This window comes from Arabidopsis thaliana, chromosome 4 (assembly GCF_000001735.4).
Source record: "Arabidopsis thaliana chromosome 4, partial sequence".
Lineage (NCBI taxonomy): Eukaryota > Viridiplantae > Streptophyta > Magnoliopsida > Brassicales > Brassicaceae > Arabidopsis > Arabidopsis thaliana.
In genome coordinates this window covers 9,583,398-9,599,055 of record NC_003075.7, presented here as the reverse complement: position 1 = coordinate 9,599,055, position 15,658 = coordinate 9,583,398, and the positions used below count along the sequence as shown (strand labels likewise).

Genomic DNA, 15,658 nt, shown 5'->3' with positions numbered 1-15,658 from the left:
ACAATCGAAATGCGTTGAGACGTTCGCATGTTCAGAAATTCAGAATTTTCTTTCATGCATGTTTGCCGCTTGGTTTGAATCTCGAGAGATCCACGTGAATTTGACATTCGCAAATCACATTTTTCATCATCCAACTTCAAAGTCTTCACTAATTATCCAGCAGTGAAAACCAAAGTCCATTGCCCTCTTATTGATCATAAAGCCCACACGTAAATTGCAATCTCCTTCAAATAAAACCATTTAGTAGCTTCACAACCAAACATTGCATTGCCATCACTATGGAACTCAATTTCCAACGTGGTTTTAGATTGAGCATGACCTGCCAAAATTTTCGAAAATTTTCTAATTGCAACAACGAATACAGAAGAAACAAAAAAGCCAAAATGACCGAATCTATAACAAAAAAAAAAAAACTACGACAATCTAAGCATAAGAGATTAGCATCCATCCTAAGTCCGAGGAAAAAACACCAATTCCGAACCGCGAAACTCGGACATTTGCATGATTGCCTCAACTCTAAAAAACTCGAATACCATCGTAGTTACATATGATAATTGAATCTAAACTTTCTTTCAAATGCATATTGAATCTAAAGATGATTCATTGCAAAAAAAATATAATCATATGTGATTCATATTTCATATTTCATATTTCATATTTCGTAAGCATACCATTTAAAAGGTTTAGGTTTGCTAAAACGACAGCGTTTCAATTACTTGAATGTTATAACTTAGAAGGAAAAAGAATTCCAAAGAAAGTACAACAGACAAAAGAAGAGATCACAATCATCTGCCATGAAAGTTCAAAGGTTCCAGAGCGGAAGCGCAGCCACGAATTGACTCACCAACAACACTCTCTCTTCTCTTTCTCTCTCTTCATTATTATTCAAAAAGATTCCAAATTTTTCAATTTCACATGACATATTACTTCTCTCTTCCTTTTGCTTTCGCATCTTCTTCTTCGTCAACGAATCCTCGGACTCTCCGGCGATGCCCCGTCGATTAAACGACGGCGAGCCTGGCCGTTTTACCGCCACCGTTCTTCTTTTAATCGGTTTAATCTCTTGTGTTATCGTCTACGCTGTTTTCTCTTCTGTCCTCCGTCCATCCCAAGATCCTACACTCGTTGATTCCGCGGTTCGATTCAAAGAGGAGCCGCGAGATCACGATGCAACTGAAGACGGTGAAGGTGGGTGTTGCCGTGGAATTGATAATCTGGAGCTTTGGGGTCCGGCGGTGAAGTGGGGCACGGATTTTAAGTTTAATTCGTCTGATGGATGTTGTAAAGCTTGTAAAGTTATGTGTAGTGGCAACGATGGACCTTGCTTGTGCGATTCATGGGTGTTTTGTGGGAACAAAGAGGATTGTGGCTCGAAGTTTGGAGAGGTAAAAGTCTGATCCTTGTCATGCGAATCGCATTGTGCATGATTTACCAATATAGTCCGCCAACTGTTCGACAAAATGCTTAATTGAGCCTTGTATCGTCAAATATCTAGAGATTTAGTCGAAAGTTACTAAATTTAAAGAAACCTCGTGATTTTTTTTTACTCTGTGTGTGATTAGTAATTGAGAAATGCTGACTTTGATGACACTTGCCACAGTGCAAGTTCCAGAGACTGAGGTAGTTTTTTTCTCTGCGCAGTGTTGGTTGAAGAAGCAAAAAGATGTCTTGGTGCCTGATCGACAAGGAGGTGGCGAGAAAGTAATGTGGACATCTGGACTTATCTTCGGACAAGGCCAGGTAGTGATCTATTTAATACGTCTTGAAAATTAACTCCATTGATCGACCAAAGTTCAAAGTTAATGCATTTTTTCCAACCGCTGGAAATAGTAGGTTTCAATGAGATATTATTAATTATAATTTAATTGTGTTCTCATTTTCCTCCAAACATTTACTATTCCATGAAAATTACTCAGCCTTTGGTATTGATTTGTCTGTCTGATCAGATGATAGTAGCTGCTCAGTTTTATCAGATTTCACAAGATCATACTTTCAGTTTGTTCTCAGTTTCCTACTTTTAAATCTGCGAATTTACTGCGTTGGGGTGATGTTATTTTGGTGGAGTGTAACCAAATCTTATGTCTCTCTGATTTTGTTGTGATGATGCTCTGGTTTCCTTCTTCTCTTGAAAACTAATAGTGTTCTCGATGATAGTCATATTTACTGATTAGCTATTTGGCTACTGTTAGGGCATTGTTGGTTTTGAGACGGAACACGGCGTAATTCATGTCAAAGTAAGTGTCTTTACTATAATGCATCTTGTGTACTTCGAGAGAAAGTTTCAGTTTTGTTTAAAATTTCCAGAATTGACACCGATGCTTTCCTTTATTGCAGCTTCACCCTGAATGCGCTCCTCACTCAGTATACTACATTCTGAGTTTGTTAACTCTACGCCATTGTGCAGGCTGCCAGTTTCATCGAGCAGAGAACCGGGGATCATATTGGGACTCAGAAGGCAATCATGTAAAGAATGTAAGAGACCTTACACAAATTTTGCTTTTTAATTCGTAGATTTTGCATAATCATTTCCAGTATAGATCATAGCAGCTATGATCTGATCTCATAGGACAAATATTGATCCATGTCTTCGGATCTCTGTCAATTTGATAGACTCTTAGCCATTTGATTCATCCATTATACATTTTTATTTTTCTGTCTTTGATATTGAAGTTCAAAGGTGTGATAGACTTTTAGCCGTTTGATTTTACATTTTTCCAAAAGAATATCGTCACTGATGTGAAACACACGGGTGTGATCAATGGCAACTGACTGCCTCTGGCTAAACCCACATTGTTGTACAATCCTGTATCGATTATGCTTGCACCCTTTCTATGAATTAAATTTCCTTGAATGTTTGTTCATATCTCGCATATAATATGAGGCACACCTGATTGTACTTTAGGCATGAACCTTAACTGGTCTGATAGCATAGTAGACATTGTGACATGTGTTATGCACTGATTTCTGTCAATTTGATGGAACCTTTTGCCTTTTGATTCATCTGGTTGCACACCTTAAGTTTTAGTAACACATCTTTAATATCGAAGATCAAATGAGTCGTATGATGAATGCTTTAGTACTGTATGGAGTAAGCTTTTCGTGGTTTATATCGGGTCAATTTCCGTTTTAGCTTGTTCATACCTTAATGCAGGTCTCACATTTTATCCGTGTCCCTGCAGGCTCCCTTTGGTCCACCATACGCTATGATTCAAGGAATACTCCAGGCCGAGGGAAACATTTTCACACCGATCCCAACCGAGCACTGCCCAACTATAAGCCGTGGCTCGGTGGCGTGGGTCGGCTCGGGTCCAGAATTCTTCATCAGTTTAGCAAACCACCACGAATGGAAACAATCTTACACGGTATTCGGCTTAGTTCTACCAGAAGACATGGATGTCGTGGAGACAATTGCCGGTTTACCAACAAGAGCCGATGTCTGGAACAGCGTCAATGTCTCTGTGCTGGAGAAACCGGTTTCCTTAACCGTACGGAGAATGAAGACGGGCCAAGAACAAGAAGAAACCGGTTCATGAAGAACATAGAAATGAGTTCAGAATAGTTATTGTTTCTTTTTTGGAATTTTACAATTTCTCTTTGTTCATAGATAGAAAACTGAAATTTTCTTGGTCTTCTGGCCATTTCAATGAAAAATTATTGGTTACCACATCCCAAAATTTTTGGTTTAAAATCGAACAAAACCTAAAACCGAAACTGAGTACAGTGACTCAAAATTGGACCGAATCCATTGGGTTACTCTTAACCGGTAAATTGACTATCTGGTTGAGAGAGAGATCACTAAAACGACCGCGCGTATTCAGCGGCGGTGGAGAAGGTTGCGTCGGGTGCGCACACGTCACCCACCACTCCGCGGCGCACTTTAGCACAATTCTCAACCGGCCACCTCCTTCTCGGCCCAATCCATCATTAACCTAACTTTTCTTTCTAACGTGCGCCTCTCCTCTCCTCCGCCTCTTTATTATCCCTTACCCACCGCTCTTTCTACTTTCACTAATTTATTCTTCGCCGCCGCAATGACAATACCCGATGATGGATCTCCCGTCGCCATGGCCATCGATTCTTCCACGCCGTAACCGTCGCCACCACCACCACTCGAAGAGTTCCTCCTCCGTGCTGGACCGACGAGGAAACCGCTGCGCTTGTCAATGCCTACAAGGATAAATGGTTCGCCCTCCGCCGCGGGAACCTCCGTGCGGCTGATTGGGATGACGTCGCCGCGGCTGTTTCGTCCTCGTCCACCGTTGGAGGTCCGCCGAAATCAGCAATCCAATGTCGACACAAGATCGAGAAGCTTCGGAAACGTTATCGCGGCGAAAAACAACGAGCTCTTAATCGACCAGGCAAGTTCTCTTCCTCTTGGGATTTGTTCCCTATCTTGGATGCTATGGGATTCGCTCCGGTGACTCCGGCAGCCGTAGAAACTTACGATCCCGATGTGGATCATGATGATGAGAGTAACGGTTTGGATGGATTTAGGGTTAGATCGAAGAGGTCTGGGAAGTTTAGCGGTGGTTACTCTGATTCACCTCGAGAAGTAGGAGATGGATATGGGGTTAGATCTAGGGCAAGGAGTAACATGAAAATGTATGGTGGTTTCAAGTCTGAGTTTGATTCAGATCACGATTCAGGAAGTGGATTTGGATTGAAAAGGAAATACAATGGGAATCCAAAGGTTAGTGCTGATTTCGATGCTGATTCTGATGATGAGATTGTGTTAGTCCCCAAGGCAACTAGGCTTAGGACTCATGGCAAGCCTTCCTCTGGTGATTTTAGCCATGGCAGTGGTGGTGGGTTTCCGTTGAAGTCGTTTGGTGATCGGAATTTTGCTTCTCATGGGTTTAAACCTAAGAATTTCAGTAAGCCTGAACCCAATTTCTCTCAGGATCTGGATTATGATGATGAGTTTGATGATGATAGAGCAGAGAGGGAAGGATTCAACCCGAGGATTCAAAGTTCTAGGAGCTCTTCGCGGGTGAATGGCTACAGCAGGAAGGATGGGAGCTATCCTCGAAACACTGGTGCTTCCAATGGCTATGGATCGTCTTCTAGGTTCAAGCATGAGCAAATGAATGCAGCAGCAGAAGTTGAGTCTGACCCGATCGATGAAGTTGTTTCTTCTGTTAAGATGTTGACAGAAATGTTTGTGAGGGTGGAGAATTCGAAGATGGAGATGATGAGAGAGATGGAGAAGTCGAGAATGGAGATGGAGCTGAAGCATTGCCAGATGATGCTTGAGTCACAGCAGCAGATCATAGGCGCGTTTGCTGAAGCGTTGAGCGAGAAAAAGAGCACAAATGCAAGGAGGCCGGTTTCGTAGTAGCAAAGTCGCTTATTAAAGAGGAATGAAACGGTTCATAATATGGATTTTCATATGGTATAATGATCAAATAGCTTTCGAGTGTAGTACGAAGTGTCTTCTTCGAGTTACTAGGAAACAAAACGGCAGTGAAATTTGATGCGAGTAATGCAGGTTAAGTTTTTCAATTATTGGCATTTTGATAAATTTGATAAGATGAAATTTTTGTTTGAACGTAGGATAGCCAAATCGTGTTTGCAGTGACTTTTTTGATGTTAGAACAGAGAAGTAACTCATTTTTCCCCCCTTTCAACTTGGAAAATTCGATACTTTCCCATGGTCAGAAGAAATTAGCAGGTTGGTACAAATGTCTAGAGAACTTAGTTTCATATAAACAACTTTCATAGTCTATGGATGACACCTTAATAGTGAACTTGTAAGAGTTGAAACTTAACCTGCGAAAAACAAAACAGATACCAAAGTCGAGGGGAAGAAGATAGAGTTCTCGAACTCTTTGTTCATTCCTACAAAGACACAATGCACAAGTGAGAAGTAAAATCAACAAAAAAATCGCCGCAAATTACATTAATATACAAATGAAGAGAAAATCCTAATAAATTGTGTGATTCAGGGTTGACAAACGAAAAATTAGGTCAACAGTTATTGTATTAACATGCTATGAGATTTTCATTACACATGACAATTGATTAAATTGTTTACAACATTGTTCAAATAATGGTAAAGAGATAACAATCATAAGTTTTAACAAGCATAATACCAAAATAACATATTTTGAAGTGAATAAGATAAATTCAATTAACAAGGAGATCTAAGCCAATGAGATTCAAATCACCATCAATTAGTGGGAACTCCACACATAACCATTTCTCTATGAACATTTTCAAAGCTCCATGAGGATTAATTTCTGACTTTCTATACCAAAGTGTTTACTCTTGTAATCATCTTGTAAATCAACACGAGCGTTACCTCTCATAGCATTGGTGTTCTTGGGCATCTTTCGTATTATTTGAAAACGGCATGGTTGCCATTTAGGATAGGGGATTGAATGTATAATAGATTAGCCAAATATTTGGACAAGGCACAACATTGTGCATCTCCGAATTAAGAATAATTTTTTTTGAAGTGTCTATGCTGGAGAGAGAGAGAGTCATTTCATCATTTATCAATGTGTTTCTTTTCACAATTGTTATAAGATTCATACAACTAAGTCTCACGTAGCTAGTGCTTAGAGTGGACATGGCGTTTATAAGACAAGAAGCTGAACAACAAGATTCTGACTTTTACTGCAAAGTCATATCAATCTTTGATCACAATGGATTTCGATTCACATCTTTGTACAACAAATACCGAGACCTAGTCTTTCCGAGTGCAGCATACCTGAAACAACGACAGTATCTGAGATTGTGTGGTCGAATAAATCTTCAGGTAAAATCAATGCACAGTTCCAATAGAAAGTTGTATTCTTGCAAAACTTTCATGGAAGAGAGTAGAATTTTTCATGTTGTGTGACAACAGTCTCTTACCATTGAGGGACAAAAGGAGCCATCCATATGACATCACCAGCCTGAACTGGATACCTAATTTAAAGACAAGAAGATCACATAAAAGTTATAATCATTTCTTCTATTCTGTGGAATATAGCTGTGTTTGCAGTTTTCTTTTGGAACATGCTTCTGTTCACTTTACATGACCGATGTAGAAAACTATTGTTCTTGGTTGTGCATGTGGTGTGTTGCTGGAAAGTTATCAATTATATTCACAATTTCGTTTATTAATAATACAGTGTTGCGTACCAGTTATCACCCAAGCGATAAATGCCTTGCCCCTCCAGAAGCAACAAACCATGCTGGTTATAATGAACTTCCTGCTCACATTGCAAAATCATTGAGAAGACGAAATGGAAAAGGAACAGTTAAAAAATCTGCTTATGGTGTCAAGTCAAACTGTTATGTACCTTAACATTCAGAAACTCTCCAGGCTGAAAATCCATAGTCTGCAGATGACAGACACATCAGTAATTAAGCTTTAGAGGTCTCAAAAAGCGAAAGGATTAATTCAATCAAGTGAAGTGCTTACATGGATGTTGAAGTCATAAGCAACGGACATCGGAAGAAGTTTCCGCAGTTCAAAAACCTGTAATAATAACAAAATATATCTTCAGAGATGACTAATTTTAGGAACTAGAACTTGCATTACAAATGTAAACTGAAATACTTTCAGATGTATTCTGAGAAAAGTGGAGAACTTTTGCACACTTACCTCACCAGGAGTCTCGAGTAGTGGTTGCTTGTCTGTGGAGCCAACAATAAGCTCTGTGGTGTGACTTCCTAGATATTCATACCTAGAGATGTAGCAGTATTGGGTGACTTTTTAAGTTAAAACAGTAGAGAGAACTCAAAATTTTCTTGTCATATTAAGGGAAAGGAGAAAAACCTCCGCTCGAAGACAACAAGTGTTGCAGACTCAACACAGTCCAAGGAATGGTGAAAGTTTGGAGGTAGGTACGCATATGAATCAACCTACAGGAAAAATGGATTATCAGCAGAAAATGATAAAACTAATGGAGAAATCTTGCAACCATTTCACCATCAAATCTGGGCAGAACGTGATGTAACCAGAAGAATACTGTGGTAAATTTTCCTTTGTACAAATCATACCGTCAATTTTTTTGAAGAACTGGATGTGTTAGTGAGTGTCACAGCACCCTCGACCACGAATATAAGACTTGAAAAAGATTCAGAATATTGAAAGGAGTTAAAAAGCAGATTATAGATCATAAGTGCAAGCATATGTTAAAGATAGAGCTCATATAAGTAATAATACCGCTCTATGTCTTGTGGAGGCAAACCTGAACTTGACATTTCTGCAAGAGACAGTAGAATCAGCTAGATGATCTCCAAATTCTACGAGTAGATCATATAAAACAGCAAATCTTTAAACCCTTAATCACTCGACTTGTTCTGCGCAAAGCAAGAACAAGTGAATGTTCTAATAATGATGAGATTGGTGTAGCAGCACACTTTAGGACAGCACACTTTAGGACATAAAGGTAGTTCCTAAAAGATTGACTCTATTATCGAAAGATAGAAGAAAATAATCCCAAGAACTTGACGTTCATTACTTGTGAGAAGAGATTGGTTTCATACCTTTCATTTTCGCCAAGTACATGACAAAATGGGAACCCGTTGCCGGTGTGATCAAATACGCCCCTAATGTGTTTGTCCTGTAAATTTGAGCAACAGATAAGTGCAAGAGCTTGCCAAGTTTAGACTTCTTTTAGCTATAAAATCAAGAAAAGTAAGGGAAATTATAAGAGAGTCATGTACCAGTCAGGTAAAGGGCTGTATACATGACTTTCCGGTGTTATTAACGCATGATCTCGTTTGTATACACTTCGTGTGAAACCAGGCAAGTCTACAAAACAACAGACTCATAAATATTTCTGCTTAAACACTTGATGAAGATGCAAATACAAAACCCCCAATTCCAAATTTGATTAGAAAACTAATCTAATTATACACAGAGAGAGCGAACTCTCAGAAAGAGACTGTATATACAGAACTGAAGTTGAATGCTTCCATGGTTATGTCTAAATCTAATTGATCAAAAGTTAAGAGATTTTTGCAAGACATGAGCCAGAAACCCTCTCAGATTAAACACTAATTAAAGTAATCTTAACTTTTCAATAACTTAATCTCAAAATCAATCATATACAACAAGACCTCGAACAATTGATAAAAACAGCAATCAAACTTAACCAGCAAAAGTATCAAACTTTTAATAACACGAAGCTGTAAGAAAACACTTGCCTTGGAGGTGTGAAGGAGAGAGTGTTGGATTCGTGGCTTTCCAATAAATGGGGTTCGTCTTCTCATCCGATTCAACAATCGAAGGCGCTGAACAAAACCCATCATCGCTTTTCGAAGCTTTAACAAGACCTTTGATAACAAATAAGAAAGTTCTGATTAGTTTCACAGTATACTCAAAAGAACTTGAGAAGAATCTAAAAGATTCGTACTTACTAATAACGATGAAGACGATTAAGTAAAGTGATCGCATTTTTGCTGAGAGTTAGTGGAACAATTCAGGTTTCATTCATGTTTATAAAAATCTGAGAAGTGAGAAGTGAGAACAAACAGAACACGACAGATGATTCTCTGCAGTGGCCAGTAGATTATTTATTTGGTAGCCTCATATTAAATTATACGTTTTCGAAAAATGAGAAATTCCCGGTTTTACTTCGGTTTGATTTGGTTACTATTATAGTCGAAACCGGAATATTTTCAGAGAAAAAAAACTACAACTATTGGGCCTATTTGTTGAGCCCATAAATAATGTTATGAAGCCCGATTTGAGACAGATCGTTATCGTTTCGGGGTCACAGGGACTTTCACTCTTTCTCTCTCTCTGCAACAAAGAAGAAATGGAGGTAGCAGCAGCGACTGCGACGAGCTTCACAACGCTTCGAGCTCGTACGTCAGCGATTATCCCGTCTTCTACACGTAATCTGAGATCTAAACCGAGATTTTCTTCATCTTCATCTCTCAGAGCTTCTCTTTCGAATGGCTTTCTTTCGCCGTATACCGGAGGAAGCATCTCTAGTGACTTATGCGGCGCTAAGCTTCGTGCGGAATCGCTTAATCCGTTAAATTTTTCCAGTTCCAAGCCTAAACGCGGAGTTGTCACTATGGTACTCGAATTTATACTTTTTTTCAGTTTCTTAATTAACGAGCTCCCTATTCTGTTAGGATTTTGAAATTGAGGTTTTCGTTGCTATAGCTGAGATTTATGCTTCTGTGGTAGTGAATTTTCAGAAATTGTATTTGTCGAGAAATGGTGTTCCTTAGTTTTGAACCAATGGATTAGATTGACTCTAGATATAGGCTATTAGATTGCAAGGGGGAGTAATGCTCATTCATTCTATAGCTGAGATTTATGCTTCTGTGGTGGTGAATTGAGGGAAAATTTATGGGTCGAATCTTACCAACGGTTGCTACTTAGCTTTAAACGGCGAATTAATGGATTAGAGTTACTATTGATATATGCAATTAGATAGCAAAGACGGCTCATTCATTTCTGTTGTTTAATTGATCGGAAATGGTACATGTTTAGTTAGAGAGTTGAGTATGAAGATTAAATAATGCAGTTTCGGAAGAAATTATGCTGTGTGTTTGGCTGGTAAGGAAGAAGTTGAGTTATTATGTGGCAGAGGTTTCACTTGATTGTGTGTGCCACTTATAATATGCATCAATTGCTCTGATTATGATTATGATAGAGAATTTGGAGGCTGCTATATTCTTCACATATAGTCTTTTGTTTATTGTTGTTATTATATGATTCTTATCTTCGTGCTTCCGTCTTATCAACAGGTTATACCTTTCTCAAAGGGAAGTGCACACGAACAACCTCCTCCTGATTTGGCATCATATTTGTTCAAGAACCGAATTGTATATTTGGGAATGTCTCTCGTACCTTCAGTTACTGAGTTGATACTTGCGGAGTTTCTTTACCTTCAGTATGAAGACGAGGAAAAGCCTATTTACCTTTACATAAACTCGACTGGGACAACCAAGGTGGGCTTCCATTATGTAGTCCATCATATTAAGAACGCATACTGAATAGTAAAATTGAAACTGTGGTTTGTTTCAAATGAATGACTAAAAGCTTAGAAATCATTACCTATCGTTCAAACTGTTTTTAAGAGAATTTATCTTCTCCCTTTTCAGAATGGTGAAAAGTTGGGCTATGATACTGAGGCTTTTGCAATCTATGATGTCATGGGGTAATTGATCTTCATCTCTTTCCTCAACTTACTTCTTCCCGTAATAGCATCGATAACAAGACTTGGATACTTAAACTGCTTTCCCAAATATTCAAAATTGCACTTGGAGACAGTTTTCATATCCAGCATATTTTGGGGAGAACGACCAATTATCAATGCAACAATCAACTCTTACCTTATCTTTGAATTTCAGGTATGTCAAACCACCAATCTTTACTCTTTGCGTCGGGAATGCTTGGGGTGAAGCTGCTTTGCTTCTGACTGCTGGTGCAAAAGGAAATCGATCTGCGTTGCCCTCATCAACTATTATGATAAAGCAGGTTCTTTCTGATCGTTTCTTTTAAATATTAGGTGGCGTCTTTTCCCCCTGCTAGAAGATTTTGGTTTTCTTTTTCAAGTTGGAAGAATCTAAGGTTTATGATTCTTAATTCTGTGCATGCACCTTTTTACTTATCAATATATTTTCTCTTGCATGTTAACTTTGTAGCCCATTGCTCGATTTCAAGGCCAAGCAACTGATGTTGAAATTGCAAGGAAAGAAATCAAGCACATAAAGACAGAAATGGTGAGAAGATAAACTTGATATGAATTCACATAGTAGAGAATCAAACCCTTGTGATGTACGTAGAATATCTTAGTTTGATCTTCATTATGCAACAGTGTCCAGTTGTGTGTGTTATTTGGGTCTTTTAAGGGGGAGATATAAATAAATGGAACTTGCAGGCAATGGGTGTATATACTTGCAGACATCTTAATATTCATCAGTTAGCCATTAATAGTATGCACATGCTAGCAAATCTCAAATCATGCTATCATTCTCTGTCCGCAACTTTTCACTTTTACCTTCAAACTTATCTGAAAGATGTGTCTCTATTCTATGTAATGTTATGCTCAAGGTCAAGCTGTATTCAAAGCATATTGGTAAATCCCCGGAGCAGATTGAAGCTGACATGAAACGCCCGAAATATTTTAGTCCCACTGAGGCTGTTGAATATGGGATCATTGATAAGGTACGATAAAATGTCAGAAAAATCCGTAAAACGTATGAGCGATTTTGTTTTCCTGTCAACATAGAGTTATTATCTTCTGCATGATTGAATCATTCTCTTTCTGTAATCTGTGTGCAGGTGGTTTACAATGAAAGGGGCAGCCAAGACAGAGGAGTTGTGTCTGACCTTAAAAAGGCACAACTCATTTGAATGTCAGAACTGTCTTCCGAAATCCCATGATTAACAGGTAAAAGCTAAAATTTGCTCACTGTCATTCTACATATGGATTATAATGATGATGAATTTGCTTTTTGAATTTTAACCTTCTATTATTACACAAAGTATAAATTTTACACTTCCCTGGGGGCATATTCTGGAATCATGTACCACTTTCGTTCTGTCAAATTTGGACCAATTATCCCAGTGTCCTGCATTTACTAACAAAGAGGAACACCTGTAAAAGTTCTAACACTTTTTACACCTCACAAATGGTTTATGATAATTACTTTAGCATTCAAGCAATAGCCTAATAGAAACCCGACGAATACATGGGGACATATATTTTGTAATGTAAGTGCTTATAGTGGACTGGTATCTTCTGGTTTTGCATCCCCTTTAGTTCAAATAGTTACTTCCCATTTTCCTCTGTTGCTCTCTTAGGACCCATTTTTTAGTGATATCATTTTCATTGCCCATTACAAGAAACTTCACTATTGATGGCAGACACCTATAAAGGGATTATGCTCCTTCAGACACTAGAACTCATATCATTCGTTGTCTTAAACAAATGATTAAATCTCAAACCTTTGTATTCTTTGATTGTTTGCCTATTAACTCCTACCATTGATAGGTCTTGGTGATTAATAGCAATGATATACTACTTCTTATTCTATTGGCTTCTCCTTTTTAGAGTTTTACTTTGCTACGACATTATCATTATGTTATGACTTATATTTCTATTAGCTTCCTGTTTAAAATTTACTCTGTTATGACATTATCATTTTACTGTGTTTCTAAGGTTGGAGATCTTACCGCTGATCAAATGGGGAATCAGTGAACCATTCACCGGCACAGAACTGAGGTAAAGTCTGGAAAACATGTTAAAAAAGGTTACTAGTAATGCTGCAATTGTAGGGTTATTTGAACAGAAACAAACCCATATGTGTAGGCTTGTGAATGCCTAGAAACAGGATTGGTGTATCTTCAATATATGTTTCTAAGATGAATCAATTTCATATGCTGCTGTGTGTGTGTGTTACAAACCAATATGTTTGTGTTCACATGAAGCAAGAACGTGGTACCGTTTATGGAATTAGATGGAGAATCAATGAGCGATGACATAACGATAAATTGCACCAACCCCATTATCCTGTGATATTCCTTTTTCCTATGAAAAGTCCACACTTGTCATTAAACACGCAATGTTTTGTTGGACTCTACATGTCAACTGTTATAGTGACGTCATCGGTTCCTTACGTGCCGGCGAATACGAGTTCTTCCACTGGAGTAAGAACTAGCCAACCATGATTTAGAGTTAGGGTGTGCATTTATATCATAGCGAAACGTTGACAAGAAAATATGTTCTCTGCATTTCAAACTTAGGCTGATCTAAACCAAGGGTATACAATTTCTGTAACCCGACACCCAAAATATTGAATCAAATACTGATTCATGGTAAGTGCTTAAAAAGTTTAAATTGAGAGAGTCGAATAATTGAAAAGATTACTTTTTATCTTTCAAATTGATATATCTCATGATATTAATTTGAATTTTGGTAAAAGAAACTTTGTTGAAAATGTATTTGTGGTAGCGATAATGAGTTGTATACAAACATCAATTTCAATTGAATCCCATTCAAAAGAATATTATATACTCTCACAAATGGAATATATCTTTTTTCTAGGGAGGTAGGGAACTAGAAATTTCATCAAGTGGATTACAACCAAACCAACAACAAAAAGGTCTAATGAATTCTCTATTTCTATTCATATATACTAGACTTATGGTATCCTTTTGTCTTTCTCTTCTCCTAATCTCAGACTCTCAGTTACATATTAATAAGAAATTTATTTTATTCAAATACAAAAGGTAGGCTGCTGATAATATCCTACCACCCATTGTGTTACTCTTATTGACATCACTAAAATTAAGATATACACATTCAAGATCAACGGTTGCTTACGTGGTGTGTTTTAGTGTTTATCTTAGTTTGAACATCGAAATAATTTATATTGCATGGAATACTTAACTCAATTTATGAATTATAGAAAGTAAAGTTCTATTCTAGTTTGCCATATTATATCTATGCATAGGTTAGTACTAATATATAGCAACTAATGTGTATTTTTTAAGATGTTTTTTCTTTCACGCTTTTTATAGAGAAACACGTTTTTGTTTCACGTTGGAAACAGAATTCATTGGTAATACAACTGGCTTATCAAACACAAAGATCCTTAAATGTAGATACCGGATCCAAACTTGAACAACATGCTATTGAAGAATCTCTCTCGAAAAAATGACCAAAACTTGTTTTTTTATTTTGTTTTTTTCCAAGGAACCAAAAATCTAGGAAAACAAAATGTTAATCCAAACTATTTTCATTTTATATGATATTTACTCAAAAAAGAAAAAGACCAAAACCATGTTTTCTGTCCATATATTGGTTACAACTTGCAAACCCATGTCGTTATGCTATTTTACACAATCTTAATATTACTAAAATGCTAGTAGTGAAAAACAATAAAGGCTTAGTGATTCCAAAAAATAGCACGCTTGGCATATTCTATGAGTTCATTCATCCAATTCACCAAACAACTATCGTAAACCAATCTATTTACTATTAGGTGTCATGAACTTCTCGTTTTGGAGGCACAACCTATCCTTTTTCAAATAAATAATAGTCCCAAAAGCTATAAACCCCACCATTGTCTATTGCATTACATATTTTGGATATTTTATACAAATATCTACAGTAGTTTCAAAATATATAATCAATACAGGATGTCTACAAAGGGTTAGTAGCGATATAGCATCAACCAAAAATAAAGCCATAGCGCTATAATCTTTTTTTGTAGGAATGTAAAATTGTATTCATCCAAAACATGTTTTACAATTGAATGCCACATAGAGAGCTGATAACAGAAAGAAAGAGTGTATACTCCTATAAGAAACTAGAGTATTAGGAATTGATTTTCAGTGTTAAATGCATCTTTTATCTTTTCACTTGAAACTAGTTTGAATTTCGGTATGTGTTATACGGAAATGGAGATTATGCATCTATTGGAACTATGTTACCTCAATCTTCTGAGCTTTACAATGTTCACATACTTAATCTTCTAAAATACTACTATATTGATAATTCGATATCTAATACTCTCCTTAACTAATCTAGACTACAAAAATCAAAGAATAAATTGCGTATAATAAGAATCGACTTTTGAATCTACTGGGTTTATGCCAACCCTAATGCTATATTGGCAGATGTATGATGTAAACATTTAATTTAATACCAAGTTAAACTATATAAAAAAATTGAGTTAGCTTTAAGCTTTT

General features: G+C 37.3%; 4 protein-coding genes across 4 annotated transcripts; 3 read left to right on the top strand and 1 right to left on the bottom strand.

Moving 5' to 3' along the window:
- Positions 1-773: 773 nt before the first annotated feature.
- On the top strand, positions 774-3,719 carry AT4G17070 (peptidyl-prolyl cis-trans isomerase). Its single transcript, NM_117811.7, has 5 exons — positions 774-1,385; positions 1,642-1,740; positions 2,190-2,234; positions 2,335-2,472; positions 3,180-3,719. The coding sequence occupies exons 1-5, from the start codon at positions 990-992 to the stop codon at positions 3,531-3,533; spliced, it is 1,032 nt and encodes a 343-aa protein (NP_567522.5). The 5' UTR covers positions 774-989; the 3' UTR covers positions 3,534-3,719.
- FIP2 (FRIGIDA interacting protein 2) lies at positions 3,706-5,675 on the top strand. The gene has a single exon (NM_117810.7). It carries the CDS (start codon positions 4,403-4,405, stop codon positions 5,333-5,335), a length of 933 nt encoding a protein of 310 aa, NP_193439.1. The 5' UTR covers positions 3,706-4,402; the 3' UTR covers positions 5,336-5,675.
- A 790-nt stretch (positions 5,676-6,465) lies between these two features.
- Positions 6,466-9,555, bottom strand: UGLYAH (ureidoglycine aminohydrolase). Its single transcript, NM_117809.6, has 13 exons — positions 9,358-9,555; positions 9,145-9,273; positions 8,662-8,749; positions 8,482-8,558; positions 8,159-8,198; positions 7,993-8,059; positions 7,769-7,854; positions 7,595-7,676; positions 7,412-7,468; positions 7,290-7,328; positions 7,129-7,199; positions 6,859-6,912; positions 6,466-6,712 (listed from the first exon to the last, which is right to left on the bottom strand). Exons 1-13 carry the CDS (start codon positions 9,392-9,394, stop codon positions 6,643-6,645), a joined length of 897 nt encoding a protein of 298 aa, NP_193438.2. The 5' UTR covers positions 9,395-9,555; the 3' UTR covers positions 6,466-6,642.
- Positions 9,556-9,679: 124 nt separating this feature from the next.
- On the top strand, positions 9,680-13,773 carry CLPR4 (CLP protease R subunit 4). Its single transcript, NM_117808.3, has 8 exons — positions 9,680-10,025; positions 10,705-10,908; positions 11,062-11,117; positions 11,311-11,437; positions 11,605-11,682; positions 12,014-12,127; positions 12,245-12,353; positions 13,125-13,773. Exons 1-7 carry the CDS (start codon positions 9,759-9,761, stop codon positions 12,314-12,316), a joined length of 918 nt encoding a protein of 305 aa, NP_567521.1. The 5' UTR covers positions 9,680-9,758; the 3' UTR covers positions 12,317-12,353; positions 13,125-13,773.
- The last annotated feature ends 1,885 nt before the right edge of the window (positions 13,774-15,658 follow it).